General features: G+C 36.2%; 1 protein-coding gene across 1 annotated transcript in view; it reads right to left on the bottom strand.

Annotated features, from left to right (window-relative positions):
• CNTN5 (contactin 5) overlaps positions 1 to 17,474 on the bottom strand; it is a 660,492-nt gene that overhangs the window by 19,835 nt on the left and 623,183 nt on the right. The window contains exons 20-21 of the mRNA XM_062567302.1: positions 9,983 to 10,053; positions 6,597 to 6,831 (exon numbers count right to left, since the gene is read on the bottom strand). Of these exons, the coding sequence (XP_062423286.1) occupies positions 6,597 to 6,831; positions 9,983 to 10,053 (306 nt within the window). The remainder of the gene's footprint in view (positions 1 to 6,596; positions 6,832 to 9,982; positions 10,054 to 17,474) is intronic.

Raw genomic sequence — 17,474 nt, forward strand, 5'->3', positions numbered from 1 at the left:
TCTGGGTCCAGCTTGTTCCAGGGTTTGGGAATTTGCCTGGATGAGCACACATACAGAGCGCCAGGACAGGCTACAGACCCATTACATATCCCAAATCTGTATGGCCATTTAGTGCCTTGGGAGGGAAGAGTGCCCCAAAATTTTCAGACATCATACCAAGGTAGAAGTTAAGGAAATATCTTCTGCTTTATTACCTAAATATTGGTGCAAATTTGTTCAAGGAACTCGTGACACAGGGATGAGGCTTGCTCATCAACAAGGCACACAGCAGCAGCATTTCACGCCCGTCCTGGTTTAGTTTATTTGCTCAACAAATAAGTGAATTCACATACCGCTGCAGCAGCAGACCCTGCAGTTTCTTCCGTGGGCTAATGTTCCTCATTACATTTCTAATGTGTTGATCTGCTCCTGAATGGCAGGCAGAGGTCCTGACTCTTATCATATAGGGAGATACATCAAAGAGCTTTTCAAAAAAGAATTTTTTTTTAGGGGAATTTCCTTATGTAACAGTCTCGACTCATTAACTACCCACCTCTCTGATCATACTGCAGGGATTGTTCTGGCACTAGGGCCCTATATTTCTTTTCTGACATGGCTTATAGATATTTTTCATCCTTTTCATCCTGTTGAATTTTCAATGTTTGTTGCTCTTTTTGATCTTCTTTTTTGTTTACTTCTAAAGAAAAGAAGCATCTCTGATGTGATGCAAAATGGTAGTCACCCATGATGTGTATTACTAACAAGTATCGAATATATATGAGTCTTTTCAGGTAACAAAGAAATATATTCCTCATAATATGATTTTCTGTTCAATAGGTAGACCCTGCTTTCCATTTTATGTACTACTAAGATTTGTGCAGCAAAAGCTATTTTCTATTTTTTTGTATTATTGAAGCAATTACCTTGTTGTCAGAAAAGATTGCAGTGGGATAAATAATTTCTGATGTACACAAAATGTTAGTTGGCAGCCTTTACACTTTCTATAAATGTAGAAATCATTTCCTTTTCATAGCATTCACTAGAGGTCATTTATATATTGCTCAGAACAAAACAAAGAATATTTTCTGATATGTTTTAAAATAAATTGTTTTCAACAAATGGACTAGAAATAGTTGGCTTTTTTTTAAAATGTGAAACAAATGCATTTCTTACATATCCAGCAATTATTCACTGTAATTTCACTGATATTAGACACTAAGAACGTAAGTATTCAGCAAAAGAACAGAAATGATATTTTTAGGAATAAGGTACATTATGCCTCTGAAAGTTTATGGAGATGAAATGGCATTTTTTATTGATTCAGATAGGATGAGGACCATATAATTTCTAGTCTATGGCTCAGTACAATGTCATGCTTTATTCTGTGTGTCAAGAACTGATGATAAGTTTGACAGGTTCATTAGGTTTTTCCATAATGGTTGCTGGTATTATGATCATATTCCTTTGTTAATATCTTGGCATTATCTTAAATCTATTGGCATCTTTCCTGAAGGAAAAAAAATCTTTAATGATCTTTTTAATATTCCCTGATCAACTTAAAGATACAGGATAATAAGTTCTCAGAAGGCTGCGTACAATGTCCACAAAACAGTCTTTTTCATGTGCCGAAATCTCACGTTAAGGAAATGTTCAATAAGGGATGGCTACAATATAGCAGAACAAGGGATTACACTAATTGCATTGGTCTGGCATTCAGAGAGGTAATCCTGAATTTCGATACAGGCAGATAAGAGAAAGTAGCGCTAGTTATTAGCTTTTGTTGCATTCTCAGTACTGAATTTACTGCCCTAAACTTACCTGTTTTTCCTCAGATACTCATCCTTAAAGATATTCACGTCATCTAACGTAAAAGCAAGCCTAGCATCTCCATGTTCATCAAATGATGCTTTAACTCTCCAATGGAAAGTACCTCCATCAGGTTCTCTTGTCCAATCACTTAATTCACTTCCAATTTTGAATCAAGAAACAATTTTTTTTACACACTTCCCTAACTCAAAATCTGAGCTCTCATTTGAACCTAAGAACCTCAGCTTTATTAGGCATTTGCAGTTCCCCATAGTTAATATGTTCAGACTTCAGCAAGGAGCAATGACTGAGATAATTCCTTTCCATAGAAAAATCCACAAAGGGGATCTCACAGTAAGGAAACCAGAAGGAGGATTCCCTCTTGTGTGATTACCTATTGTCATTCTAAAGGTAAAGAAAGTGATATCATTTTCTCCCTTGCTGGAAATATTTACAGAAACTATCTTCCAGATCTGGGAAACTGATTCAGATACTTCAGTAAACTGCTTTCATCTCTAAGGAAAACCAAGTGAGATTACGCTCAACGCAGCCCCTCGGACATGGACTTGTTGGCACGTCCCTCATTTGGGGACCCCACTAGATGTGGAATGCCATGACTGCCTATAGGATAAGGTAGCCTCCAGAATCTTGTCTAGAGGGATAAAAAGATGTCTTTGGGAAAGGAAACACACCTTGACAGAAGGATTATAAAAAATGATTTCCTAAACACCAAAAAAAAAAAAAAAAAAAAGAGATGATTGGCCATTTCCTGGATGGCCCTTGGGCTTTGCTTAAGTCTTTTCTATTTTCACTTTCTGTCTCACCAGTATCTTTGCAGAAGACTATAAAAAACAAAGAAGGACTATCAAAAAACAAAGAAAAAACAGATGGTCTCATAAAAATGGCAGAACTTCTATTTCTATCTAAGATGGGAGCTGTATAAACAAAGTTCTCCTTTTATGAGAAGATTTAGGTTCTTTGGCCATGTCTATTTGGCTAAACAAAAGAGGCCCAGGGACTTGGCTGAGGCAGCAGGTAATTAGCTGATGTCCAGTAGCACAGCCCGCTTAAGTAGCATTTTTCTACCACAATATTTCAGGAAGATGCTCCACGTCCTGGGTATGACGTCTGGGCAAGTGGCCTCCCTGAAGGTGCATGCAAACGTGCCCTTATTAGTCAGGCAGGCTTCTGAAGTCTCTTCCAGCGATGTCTCGCTCTCTTGTGCTCTCTCGCCGTATACTCCTTCCTGCGGCTCTCTATTGGAATAACCTGGTGGTATTACATAATGGAGTGCTATATGGGAAAAGGAGCTACTTTATTCCCATAAAGGCTTTGATTACCCACAAACAGCTCCCTCACCTTGGTGAGTGATTAGAAACTGGACGTACGACTGACAGAATTCAGGCTCCGTTCGATTAAAAGTACTGAGCAGTGTTGCAGTCTTCATAAATATAAATGATACCTTTGTAAAAAGTGACACGGCAGCTGGAGCTATCCGCATAACACAAGGAGGGGATGTGCCTGTAATATTGATTACACAGTCGACTTCCCATAGGGGCTAGTGGTATTAATCAAAGAAAGGCTTAATAAACTCTTTCATATCAAGGTTATGATTTTGTTCTTTAAAAATTCAATAAAGACAGCTGTAGCTGAACTTTTACAGGATCTAATCCAGATGGATCAGCTGGTAAAAGCAGGAAATAATCCACCATCATTTACAGCAAATATACCAATTTATTAATTTTCAGGTTCACCTAAACTCCAAGGAGCTCAGCTTTAGCTATGAAATGATCCACAGAACTCCATTTTATGAATGTAAGATTTTAATGTGATACATGGAAGCTGTATTTAGATGTGCATAATTGCATATTCTTTCTCCTTTATTTAAATAAGAGCTCAGGATGAAAAGCTAGGGGAGCTGGACCTAACCAGGAAAATATTTCAACCTCCACTGTCCCGTGTAATATCACATCACTCACTAGCTAGCCTAATGCATAACTCCTTAAAACTATGAAGGAACAAAGTGCTGAAGGTTGCTGTGTGGCCCTTCTCCCTTCAGGTAACCAAGAATTTCGGTTCTTCGCGGGTTGAATAAGTTAGTTCAAATCCATATGAAACAAGACTCAGTCTTCAGGCTTTACTTGTGCTGCTCAGGGCTCTCTTTTTCATATCCAGAAAATTTTCATAGTATTTACACGCTTTATCAAAATTATAAAACTTTCATTTCTGTGAAGGTAATTTCTTCACGTGCCTAAAGGCGAAGACAGGTACCTACTGAAACTAACAGGCATATTCTGTGTCCCCCGTTGTGGCAATCCTGTTAAAAATGCCTCTATAAAAGACCTAACTCATCTTGAAACCACTTGGGTTCCCCCCTCTCAGAAGCCTGTTTCTTTCTCCTTTTAGGTTTTAATCTACTTCCAGGCTTACTTTTTCTTGTTGTTGGAATATGTCTACTATATCCTTCTGTTTTATTTTCTTTTGGTGGATAATTGTACATCTTCTGCATCTTCTGTACATCGTGCTCCTTCCCCCTTCAGAACTGGTCCTGGCTCTCCTGTCATCTCTTTCTTCACTAAAGCTCCTTGATCTGCTTGCTTTATTTCCTACGGTCTCTCAGTTCCTCAAACTTTTCTGTTGTATTAGTCTTTTCCATGGAGTTACATCTGCTTTTTCCTCTTCTGGTTACTCCACTAGTCTTATAGGAAATCATTTTTGCATGCGACTTAAAGTTTCCTTAATTTTTAATAATTTTACCTGAGGCCTTTATTCTAGGTTTTGGCAGAGCAGGATTTGCAGGACTTGCAGTGAAAAGCAAATAAAGGTAAAGGTTTGCTGGATCAGCCCTAGATCATAACATACTGTACAGTCAATCTTTATTTAAGATCAACTTTTCAATAGAAATCCTTGAGAAAATGTGCCTTCAGCTGTCTTGCTCTTAAAGAGTGCAAGTTCACGCCTCTTTCAAAACCATGAAACATCTTTGTCCTCAGTCTCCACACTGCCCTGAATTTAGCCGTAATAAACTGTTTCATTGTTCCTTTAAATTTTTAGTGTAGCATCTTCGGTTACTCTTGAGAAAAGATTTTTATAAGTTAATTTTGCAGTGTATTGTCACAGTTTATCATACTTTTTTCCCTCAGATATAAGTCTAAGAACATATTTAGCCACACTGAATTGCACTTACTAAAGGAATGTCTAATATATAGACAGATGTAGAAATGGAATTAGCAAAGCTATAATGGGTAGGCACTTTCAAGTAAGTGAATTTTAATCAGAAAAGTTGGTTTCTAGAAGTATTCTCTATAAGCATAGGAAGAAAGTTCATTTTAATAATTCTATTCAGACTATTTGTAAAATTAATATTTTAAAAAGAATGTTAGAAAATGGATTTATATATTACTGATTATTCCATTTCCAGTTTTACCCCCAAAACAATCAGAATACTACTTATTAGAATTCAGTGTTCAGCTTTTGCTAGGATAGATTTGCAATTCCAAGAAAAAAATAATTACAAATAAGAAATACATTTATTATCTTTTAAGGGTTTTGCCTCCGTTCTCTTGTTTTTATTGAGCATTCTAATGGGAGAATAAAATTGTTAAATTGTAAAAACATCACCTTCAGTATCACAGTTTTGTGTATTAAAGAACAGGGAAGTCAAATGGAAATGGTAAAAATGTCCAAGTTGTACTGGGCAATTTCTACATTTTAAAATACAATTATTTTTATAGTGATATGAATATTTGATAATGTTGATCCAAACAGTGTAACATAAAGAGATCACTGGAACTGCTTTTAGCAGAAACTGCATTTCTCCTAAAATTATTGGGAAGATGTAAGTAATCTGTTCACTAATGTTCCAAAATTACACATTGCTAATACAGAATAACATTTAAAGTTTTCCAGCTTCACAAGGAATATTGTCATTTTCATACTATACTTTTGTAATAATGCTATAAAAATTCCTCCATACAGAATATGGCTTCCAACAATATAGCTGCTCAAAATATTTCAGGGGATAATATTTTTCTACCTTTGTGTGTGTGTGGAAATTTCCATACAGTGGGTCCTGTCAACAGGACAGCTTCTTTTACTAGTATAAATTAGCCTTTTCTCAGAAAATGCAGTCAGGAGTTGTATCAGCTTGAGTTCATAGCAATTTTCTAGAAATATTTTGTATCTGTGTTTCTGAACTACTCGTATAACCTGAATTGAATTTTTGGCCATCAACGCAAATACATAACTTTCTGTGCTAATAAAATAAAAAAGAAAATAATAGAAAAAATAAATAAGAACAAAATTGCATTTTGCATTTTTGTGGACTGTGGACTTTTGGTATTCATTAACTAGAAAATAAACATTCATAAATGAATTTATATAATCTTTGGCTTGTTGTCAGGTTAACTCATAAAAAAAAATAGCATGAACTTTTTATACGCACACAATACAACACACAATAGAATCACACAGTAGAAAACATCAGCTGTCCTTTGCTCATTTTTTGACCAGCTCAGCTTATGGTTAAGGTTATAGACTTCATATTAGGCATGAAGCTCCTTTACAAGAGACTTTTTTTGTTAGGACTGATATGGCTTGATTTCTCTTTCTAAATTTTTGATGCTTTCTGGGCAAGCTTTGGCAAGTGAGTTCGCCTCCTTCTCTGCAAAAGAGCATTGATGATACTTACTACTTCTGCAAAGAATTTGAAATCTATGACTGAAATTGCATGTTTTAATAGGACATATTATGTAAAAATAGTTATATAGAAATATAATATACAAGCAAATTTTGCTATGTGCAGAACTGACCTCCTTCTGCTGAGCAGATGACCACAATAGGGCTGAATGGACCATCTCCTTTGTTATTGTAGACACCAACTTTCACCTCAAAAGGAGTCAGAGGTGGCACACTTTCATCTCTATAGATGAACTTTGAGGCATCTGAAGATGTCACCATTTTTTCTTTCCAACCTCGTGTTCCATTGGGTCTGAAAGCCACAATATACCCAAATCCTTCTCCATTCTGAAACTCTTCTGACACTGGCTAAAACAGAAAGTTCAAATAATAATCAGATGTGATCTTACTCATTAACAAAGCAGTCACTCAGTGACTAAATATAAGCTGGGTGACTGTGTCTGGAGGATGCTCTCCAGTCATGTTATAGGATTTTATTTATCATGCTTGGTAACACAGAGGGAGAATTGTTTCTGAAGAGGAATCTAGGAGAGCATTTCTTCAGCTAATCCTCATGGCTAGGTCACTGCCTCAGGAGTGAATAAGCTCTTGGGCTCAGAGAGATGTTGCTTCCATACTCCCCACATATTCATTAATGCTTTAACCAGTAGTCTCTTAGTTGAATAGCTGCTTTCAATGGCCTTGTTAAAAATATAGAGCAATATCTTGTTAAGGACTCGATTCTAAAAATATGACGTGAGTAACATGGGACCCTATTGGGATTTAGGTTCCACCCTGTCTAATTTCTGTATTCATATGGGCTATCAAGACTTAATGATTTATGATAAGAGTTCATCCTGAGACTTAAGGATATAATGTAATAAAACTAGCTATTCTAACTCTCAAACTGAAAATCTTAGGGAAAAAAAAAATCTCGTTTGTCTTGCTTATACCAGAAAAGCTGTGAAATTAACACCTTAAACTGGGACATATGTGCTGTAAGCAGGCATTAGCAAAGTCATTAGGTGTTGAGAAGCTAAGCACTGCAGCAGCCAGACCTTATACGTCCAGCTTAAGGAATGGAATTGTTCATACTAATTTGCTGGATACATTTCTTAAAAAGTCAATGGACTGGATTAAGTTTAACAGCTGTCAGCATATGAAGCCAATGCCACAGCAAAGGTGTCTCAACACCATCTTCTGAAGAGTCTGTTAGATCTGCAGCTGATGAGCATGTGAGTTAGAGCCAAGGCACAGGGGATGCAGAGTGCTCTCCCCCTCTGCACCTTAAGTGAGTATCTTATCCAGGCATCTCACCACACCAAGTGAGATCGTTTTCTACCTAGGCTCCTGAAGCAGTACACGGTACATCCAAGACGGAAAAATTCAAGGCTTCAAAGGCAGAGGGGGCAAAAATGAGACAGGCTTAGCATCCTAGTGCTTTGAGTTGGGATGGAGAAGCCTTGCTACTCTTTACAATGCTTATGAATTCATAATAGTCACCATCAGAAAGAAAAGAAAAAAATGAGAAATAGAAGAACCTTTGGATTTCACTGAAAACCTGAAATGCATGATCTGTGAATCAAGGTTAGGTGATTAAAGTTTTGTTTGAACTGTCTGAGTATAATTCTGCCTATGCCAATTAGTCTTTTTTTTTTTCTGAATTATTCACAGACATCCATATACCATCTCAGTATCTCTTCAGTCTTCTAAATACTTTGTTGAATTTTTAGTCCCTATCTAATTTAGACTTTTGGATCCTGCAGAAGCAGAGATTCACTTGTGCTGGAGGTAGGCTAGCTTGCACTGTGGTTGTGCCTCGTGGAAATGCAGTGACTTTACCAGAGAGCACAGCAGTGTAGTGAGCGCAGTAGTCTGTAGTAAGTTGCTGGTACCACTGACAATGTATTATTTAGTGTGCCAATACTAGTTCTTTAGTAGAAAATTGAACACTTATTTCTAATTATATATTTTTTAGGTTTTGCTTTGTCTTTTACCTTTAACTCTCATTTCTGGAGGAGAGATAATGACTATAATTAGAAATAGTAGAAATCTTTCAAACAATTGAAACACCATAAACATGCCTACTTCATTTATGATTGACACAGATGAAATACCTTGATGTTTTTGTTATCTTAATTTGATTAATGACTTTACATAGTTTAAGAGGTACGCAAAACAATATAATGTGTTGAAGTTAGTAATGTGAGGAAGAACTAGGTGTTGATGGAGTCAATAAGTTAACAAGAAACAAGGAGAAAGGAGGGACATCTTGTGTGTCATTGACAATTTGTGTTCATTAGATTAAGGTGAAGAAGCCAAAGTATAGTGAAAGTTATATTACAGTAATTAGTAATTCTTAACTGTTTGTTGTATCTCTATTGCGGGATGGATCACCCTGAATGCATATTTTTCCTTTTCATCTCTCGTTTCTTTTGGAAGAAAATTTGGACCATTGTCAGGGAAAGGGATATTACACACTCTAATGCTATTCCAATCCAGACACTTGAGGAAAACCATAAACATACTTAATATCCTATTAATATATCATATTAAGGACTGAAATTAGACTTGTCTAAATCAGATACAGTTAGAGTCACCTGTTGTTTTTGTTGAGATTCAACAGACCCTCTTCTGATTGGAGAGATGCTGCAGAGATGCTGCTGCTTATAATCTGTAAACTTTAATCAAACTCAGATCAATGCTGATTTGCCTCAGCTGTCTCAGGTAGCTGGTGCTGAGGAAGCCAGATGTGCCAACATCCTCTTCAGATATTCCAAAATACATCACACTCAATAGTTAGACTTTTAAGTCTCTTACCAACCAAGTCACTTCTTAAGATGGCTGAGGTAAATGTTTTCTTTTATGAATCTCCTCAAATCTTTATTTAATGGATTTTTTTTGTAACATGTATCTGAAACTTTTTATTATGAATCTAAAAGTTTTGAAAAGTCTCTTTGCTCTACTGTGTTATTTATGATCAAAACATGAAGCAGAGAAAGCAGCTCTCTCCCCCTCTCCCTCCCACCAGTTGCCCATTGGCACAGTTATATGTCTGTTTTACATCTTGTATCACAAATATCTTTTCCAAATAAAAGTGTATTACAGGTCTTTAGTTTTGTATTTTTGTGAAACAATATAAAATGTTTACTCTGTTCCAATCAAAAAAAAAAAAAAAAAAAAAAAAAAAAAAAAAAAGAAAGCTAGCTATTTTATCTGGTGTAGGATTCATGTAAGTGCCGAGAAAGTCAAATCAAACTGAACAGTCAATGGAGTAGGAAAGAGTGATAAATTGTCATACCTAGAGCTGCTGCTAAATGAGGTAGATTCACCATAACCTTCCCTACTCAAAACAGATGGAAATGTGCACATTTCAAAACTTTGAAACACAGTTTTAGAACAGTTTTTTGTGTTAATGTCTTGCCAATATTTGCTGTAGGGAAACCCCAGTACAGTACTCCTTACTTTATGCTCAAAGAAGTAAACATGAAACAAGTACTTTAATCAAAAAGTCCCTTACCTCCCATGCTATTACTAATTCATGTCGCCTACCACTTCTGCCACTTACATTAGCTGGAGGTGTCTTTGGAACTGTGAACAAAAAGGAAAAAAAAAATTCAGAATGTCCAAGTTATTGAAGTTCTCCCCATAGTAATAAGTTGCTGCAGAAGACAAAGTTAAAGCAGAACAGAAATAACAAGAATAGCACTCTGCAGTACAGAATATTTGCTGATGTTTCCTGGTTTCATTACAGAGAATCCCACAATCAAGCTGATAAAGTCAAACAACCCACAAGCTGAGAAGAAAAACAATATTGTAATAAAAGTTACTTAAACAAGATTTCTTCTGCAGATTAGTAATCATTTCAGTGTGGAAGCCATCTGAGAGATGAAACAGGAATTGTATTGCTAACATTTGTATTTTTTCAGGAGACAATTAAAAAAAACCCACAAATGCGAAGGAATCTGAGGTATTTCAAAGTTCAGGTCCAATTGTACCACGAATGATATTTTTTTACTATTTCAAAGGTCATCAGTGATTTAGAATATTTTAGTTACTTTAATTTACTCTAGTATGTCTTACCAGGAGTCCAATTTTCAAAAATTTTGAAGTAACCATCCTTAAAAAAACCCTTTCTATTTCGTGCAAAATACTGGAAGCAGAACTATTCATAGTTCTTTAAAAATTGAGACCACTATATTTCCTTAAACTATTTTGTAACAATGCACACACTTATACAGCTGACATAACACATGTGAGCAACTAATGGAGTTCTTCAAACAATTTATAAATACCATTATCAGTTTGCACTGAGTTATCATATTCTGTAAAACTTTAGAAAAGTTGCACTGGATCTTTTACATAGTACACCTTATAATGAAGCTCCTAAAATGACTAATGTGTCTTGAGTTTATTTACTGTGAGCAGATAACGCCTGCACTGTTTATTTGATTAAACATGTCCTAAGATATAAACTTTCTCTTTTCTTCCTTGCAGCAGTACATAGATCATTGGTAGACAGTACTGTGAGGCATTAACTGCTAAGACCTTATTGCATGCTATTCAGCATATTTATCAAGTAGCATTGTGCCTTTGAACTATACAAAGAAAAATACATTTAAATAAACATACACAGTCTTCTCTATTTCCCATGTTGATCATTAAGGTCTCGAGTTCAATTAAAGTACAGTTTTTACTAGGTACAGGAAGTTCACCTAAGACTTCAGAATTAATCTACATAGTGTCTTTTGAACTCTGAACTTTACAGAACAAAAGCCCAATTCTGTTTTCTTCTAGTAACTGATGAAATCCCCAAAAGATTAGAAATGGCTTCTGGTTTACATTACTGGGGATGAGAGAAGAGTAAGAAAATGCTTATACATAAATCTCTAACATCAAATTTTTGCCCTTGCATCTGTTTCTTGTGAGATCAACATGGGAAATTTCTAATCTGTGAAACATAGAATCACAGAATGGGTAAGGTTGGAAGGGACCTCTGGAGATCATCTAGTCCAACCTCCCCGCTCAGCAGGGTCACCTAGAGCATGGTAGACAGGGTTGCATCCAGGTGGGCCTTGAAGGACTCCAGAGAAGAAGACTCCTCAACCCCTCTGGGCAACCTGTTGCAGTGCTCCGTCACTCTCACAGGGAAGAAATTCCCCCTCATGGTCAGGCAGAACTTCCTGTGCTTCAATTTCTGCCCATTGCCTCTTGTCCTGTCACACGGGACAACTGAAAAGAGTTTGTCCCCGTCCCCTTGACACTCTCCCTTCAGGTACTTGTACACATTGATAAGATCCCCCCTCCATCTCTCTCCCCTAAAGCTATGTTCATCTGCCTTCTATTTTTTGTCTTTTTTCCTTCTTTCTTTCCTTCACACTTACCCCCTACACCATGCTAAATGACATCTTTCATAGTTACTTTTTGCTGAAAGGTCTTGATTTACATATGATCAAATCACTGCTTTGTAGTTCCAGTGCAGGGGAGGAGTCAAAGAGAAAATCTCATTAAGAAATAGCTTTAATTAATTTCAGTTACTTACCACTTTTTTAATTAACTGTTTTCTTCTTCCCCAAAACATTGAAATATCCTCCAAATATTTGTACAGTAATTCAAATAAATTCTTTTAATTTCTAATATTTATCACTCGGACACTATATTTTATAGTATTTACACATATTATCAAAGTTTTATTTACAACCATAGGATATATTAACATCCATAAATAAATGAATGGAGGAATTTTATCCTAATTCTTGTTTTAAAATATATTTTGAATCTAGCAATCTGAGAAGAGCACAAGGTAAGAACTGGATTCACCTAACTCAACTTTAGTCTTTGGGAAATCTGAGGTTGTAGTCCAGATTCCTTCTGCAGTGAACACAGAGTTTAGTGGTGATTCATCCCATCCTAAGACAACTGTCTAAAAATGCAACAACCTTCTTTCTGGAAGCATTTATCTATTCCACTGACTGGAACATGTCCACAAATGCGTCTAAACTAAAATATAATCTTTATATGGTGAAATTTAAATGAGAAGGATTTCCCCTATAGAAGCAGAATTACACAACGTTGAACACAGGAACTGCCCTCAGCAGAAAAATATCTAAAATGTGTGAACACTAGAATGAATGTTCTACGGTAAAAACATGTAGATCAATAATTAATTGTTAGTGAATTAACACACAAATCTATCATGTCATTTCTAATGGAGCATATTTAAAGTGCATTTAGCACTCATTTTCTCTTGACTTTCTAAGACATTTTTGGATAAGTTACAAAGATGAACAAACTGTTTAGGTAGACGCAATGTTACAGACAGAGAGTGCTCTATGCTTTCCTTTGAAGCTGTGAACATGATGGATTTATTTAACCAGCAGTGTCCTCTTTCTAGATTTTTTGTTAACCGACTTACAAACTGAAGCCCTATTTAAATGAATAAAAGTTAAAAGAATAAACCTGTCAAAAGGATGAATCTCCTTTGCACCAAACTAAAATATATATTCACACAGTAAAACTCTCTCAAATGAATAACCATTAAAAGAATAAATGTGTCAAACGAATAAATATCCTCTGCACTGCACCAGACTAGAGTATATGTAGTTAGAAGAGGACATTTTGAAATGAGTTAAGTGAAGAAAACTATTAAAAGAAAACAATTTTCCCAGGCACCAAGGTTGTATATCAGCAGCCCCTTCAGCAACATCATCTTTATATCACAGTTTATAGTTTTATATCTGAATTTACTCCTCATAATCTAGGCTTATTGCCATGCAATTAGTAGTGTCTTCTCAATCTTCAGGTTGTTAATTATTGGCAATGACACACACAGACATACACTTGCACTAAATAGGGAAATATGATGTCCAAACTTGGCTCCAAGACACAAGTCCTTATGACTGGAGGACAAGGCCGTTAGAATCTCTTTTCTTTAATATCTATCAAAGCCAAGAAATTTAATATTGTATCTTCTGAATAAATACGACACATACTAATGGCAAAGATCTCTTCACTGCCTTAATATGTCTCATTTAACAATAAGATGAAGAAATGCCACCTTCTAGAAAATGAAGTCACTTCTTACTTAATGCTGTTCCTTAGCGTCACAACAAAAGTGTACCATATTTAAAGTCAAATGCCAAATGATTAGACGAGTGCATCCACGTAGAACAAAACGTAATCACAGCAATACAGAGATGAAGGAGTTCTCAACGTGAAATCTAGCTCAATCTCTATCATGAAAGCAGATTCAAGAATGCGAAAGCAGGTGACAAATCACAAATGAAATGCAGTTGCCTGCCTGTCTAGGTAGCCTGTTTGACCGCTTACAATATTAATTTTCCTAGACCTCTTCTTCTTTTGAAAATTAATCTGATTTCTTCTTTTGATTTCTTTAGCAATTATGAGTAACATTTTGAATTTTATAAACACCATTATTTATAAAATTTTCTAGATGACAAAATGATTACATGGAAAAATGCAAGTAGAATAGGGATGCGCAGAACTGCGACATCGCAGATGAACCACTCTCAATATATTTTTTCAAACAATGGTGCACTTTAGATTATTTTAGGTTATTTCATCCAGACCACTTCTTTCATACAGCTATCAGGTGGAGCAGTGTCCAAAGAGTCATTTTTCAATCTTCTTTCATTTCTTTGTCATTAGCCATGACCACAATGTGGCTTTGCTCTTGTATACTGCCTCCTGGCATACAGCCTGCTTACAGTTTGCCTCGTGCCCCCCTGGTGATTTTAAGCTGTCTGCTCACGACCTGTCTGACCACCAGAGCTGCTTCACAGCTCCTGGCTAAGGCTCACCTTAACGTTTGGTTCTTTGGCTTCAGTTCTCACAGCAAGTAGATTTTCTCGAGAGGGTTTGTGATGAAGCTGATTTCCTCCACAGCAAAAATCATTCTCTCCTATTCAGTTCTACTATATTCATACTTTCTTTTTCTTTCTTTTTTTTCCTCTCTCTTCAAACAGCTGAATTTGACAGCCATCTTTCCCTATCCTTGCTTCAAATCTCCTTGTACCTCTCTCACTTTTTTTTCTTACCATCCCGGATTTCTTCTGAGAAAAAATTAAGAAAATATAATGTGTTCTCTTCCCTTTCTCTCCTGCTTCTTGTCTCCCTTCTTAGATACAGAAATCTCCTATTTACTCTCCTCCCCCCCCAAACTCTCCAAGTCTTACCCTTACACTGATTCTTGATTGTTACTTCTTGCTGTCCTTTATCTCTTTTTCTTCAATGCTTCATTTTTTCCATTAAAAAAAGAACACCTTTGATCCTACCTGTTTCCCTCCCCTTTCTTCAGCCACACTAATTAAAGGTATAATTTGCAAATGCTGTCTGAATCTCATCTCCGTTCTATTTCTAGACTGTCTTCAATTTTACTTCTGCTCCGGGCACCCCGCAGGTTCTGCCCTCAGCACAGTCTCTAATGACCTATTGATTGCCTAATTGCAGAAACAGTTCCCTATCCTTACTGGTTTTTGACCTCTCATAAGATTCACAGGAAATTAGCTTGGTGATCTCTGCAACTATAGCTCATATCCTTGTGCACTTTACCGGGGTAAAGCACTTCCACATATCTCCACTTCACGCTGTGGTATGGACATCTCCTATGTCCCACTGTTGAGCTCTACCTTGATAGGGGTACCATATATAACAGATGCTGATTTGGTATGCGAAATGTGCTCCTTATTGTCTCTGAGTTAGGCTTTTTCAGGGAAATTAAAAAGGCATAAGTATGCATCCTTGCCAACAAATATAAATAAACCTATGCCTATCCTGATCTAAGAAGCGAGATTGTTTTCCATGTGCTCTAAACAATTTTTTTTCGACTTTATTGGTAAACAACAAAATTTGGCAACTTTTTGTCTTAGCACTTCATAACTCTAGTTACACTCACAATTATTTTCCCATTCTTATATAATCTGCCTATGCTTTATTTTTTCCCCAAAATCATAGAATTATCGTCCTACAGGCTTTAAACAAAATCTGTCATTGAAATGAGAACTGCCATTAAAATAAGAGGAACTATAGTTAAGCTGGTCTTGTCACTCTGAAAATTACTCTAAACTGTTTCATTTCTAGCATGAATTAATGTTTAAAAAACAAATGCTTCAGAAATCATCATTGCCTGTATCACAATTTTTGACTTTCTCTTTTTTTTTGCAGCCACTGCTTACAGTTACAGCAAACTATTTATTATTTTTTTCAGTTGTCACTCACATTTCTAAAATTCTACAGCTATAATTTATTTATTTTCTCATTGTTTCCTTCCTGCTGCCAATTGTTGTTTTGGAATTACTTGATACCAGAGAGACTGCTGGGGATCTGCCTCACCCAGCTGAACCCTATTTCAGTACTACAATCTAATAGGAGCCATAAAACACCTGAAGAAATGATTCCAAATGGTTCTTTCAGGCTTTATTCCTCCAATTTATCAACAGGTGATGCAAAGAACTGTCCATTAAAACTTATAACAGACATTTATAGTAAGATAATGACTTTTTATTATCTCTGGAGTGTACTAAGAGCCTTCTCCAGTCCTGTCCTCATTTCATCTCTTCACTAATACAACTAGTAAAACATCATTTTTCTCTGGCCCTGCAATCTTTCTCTCCCAGTACCAACTCAGAAGATTGTGGAAAATATAATTTCTAATAATTATTACTAGATAATAATACTCTCCTTTGCATGTCTCCACTTGGTGGTTGTTCTTTACCATGATAAAGAAAAATGACTTGTCTTTGATACAGTTCCTTTCATATCCCCGCTCTGATCATTTCCTACTTTGCATGATATCAGTTTTGAGCATTCACTTATTGCAGTTTAAAAAGTGTAATTTTTTTGTTTTCTGCCCTGGATCCCTGCATACCTGGGATAAATTTGCTCATAACATCCGCAAATGTCTGTATTTTATCTCTTCTAGGAAAATCCTCCTTCAAATTTTGTGCTGCAATATTCCAGTATAAAATGTGACCGTACTTGATTGAATATCCTTAATTCTGACCAACACTGCCTCAGTGGCTCCTTTATCTGCTGCCTGTTATTGCCTGTTTGTGCGGGCTATTTTCTCCTGTCCTCGTCTTAGATTGTAAGTGCTTTGAGATCAGGTCAGCTCTTCTTTTTCTTTGTTTCTTCAGCCACTGGTAAAATTGCGAGTTCAAAACTAGGTCTCTTCATCATTTCAGTAAAACAAACAACTAAATGGCACTAATAACCGTGTCCTGAAAGTTTTGCAAGTGTGGTGACTAGAAGACAGGCATCACAGTAAATTGTGTCTACTGACACACATTGAGGCTGAAATCTCCACTTAAAGGAAACAAACAGGAATCTTGAAATGACTTTGCTATGAGTTTGATTTAAACAGAAATAGCAGGATTCGTTCTCATAGGATTTTCATGGCAATTCTACTATTTACTGAAAATGAAAGTGAAAATAAACACAATTAACTCTACCTCCCTTGAAATTTTCTTGCAGAGCAGCACAAAGAACGTAGCCCTCAGCAGCTCCATGAAGCCCTTGATGGAACGCTTAAAATGTAAATGTGCAAAGAGTGATGTGATATTGCAAAGCTTGCACATGAAGCCTAACTGAAAGGGCAAATTCTTTAAGAATTTCTGTGTATCTTATCATTACAAAGTTAAATAAACATAAAAAGCAGTTCTTTTTAGTTAGGACAAAATGTGTGCACAGTGCTGATGTTGCTGAGGGCTTTGTGCATGGGCTGATGCTGACTCAGAGATGCTCTTGGGAGCAGAGATTCCAAAGCACTGAAAAATGCCACTTATACATTTTAAAATTGTATCTGTAGTTTGTAAAGCTTTTAGAAGTGGTGGGTAATATTATAGTTATTGGTCTATAGCATGGTCTACACTATAGACTATGAATATTTGGGGTAGGGATTAACTTTCCCTCCAGCCTCCTGCTGTATTGAATGCTTTCAAAACTCATTCATTGCTTTAGAGTGCTTAAATCAGATTTTAGGTACAGAGGTTTTA

The sequence above is a fragment of the Rhea pennata genome, chromosome 1 (genome assembly GCF_028389875.1).
Source record: "Rhea pennata isolate bPtePen1 chromosome 1, bPtePen1.pri, whole genome shotgun sequence".
In the NCBI taxonomy this organism is placed as follows: Eukaryota; Metazoa; Chordata; class Aves; order Rheiformes; family Rheidae; genus Rhea; species Rhea pennata.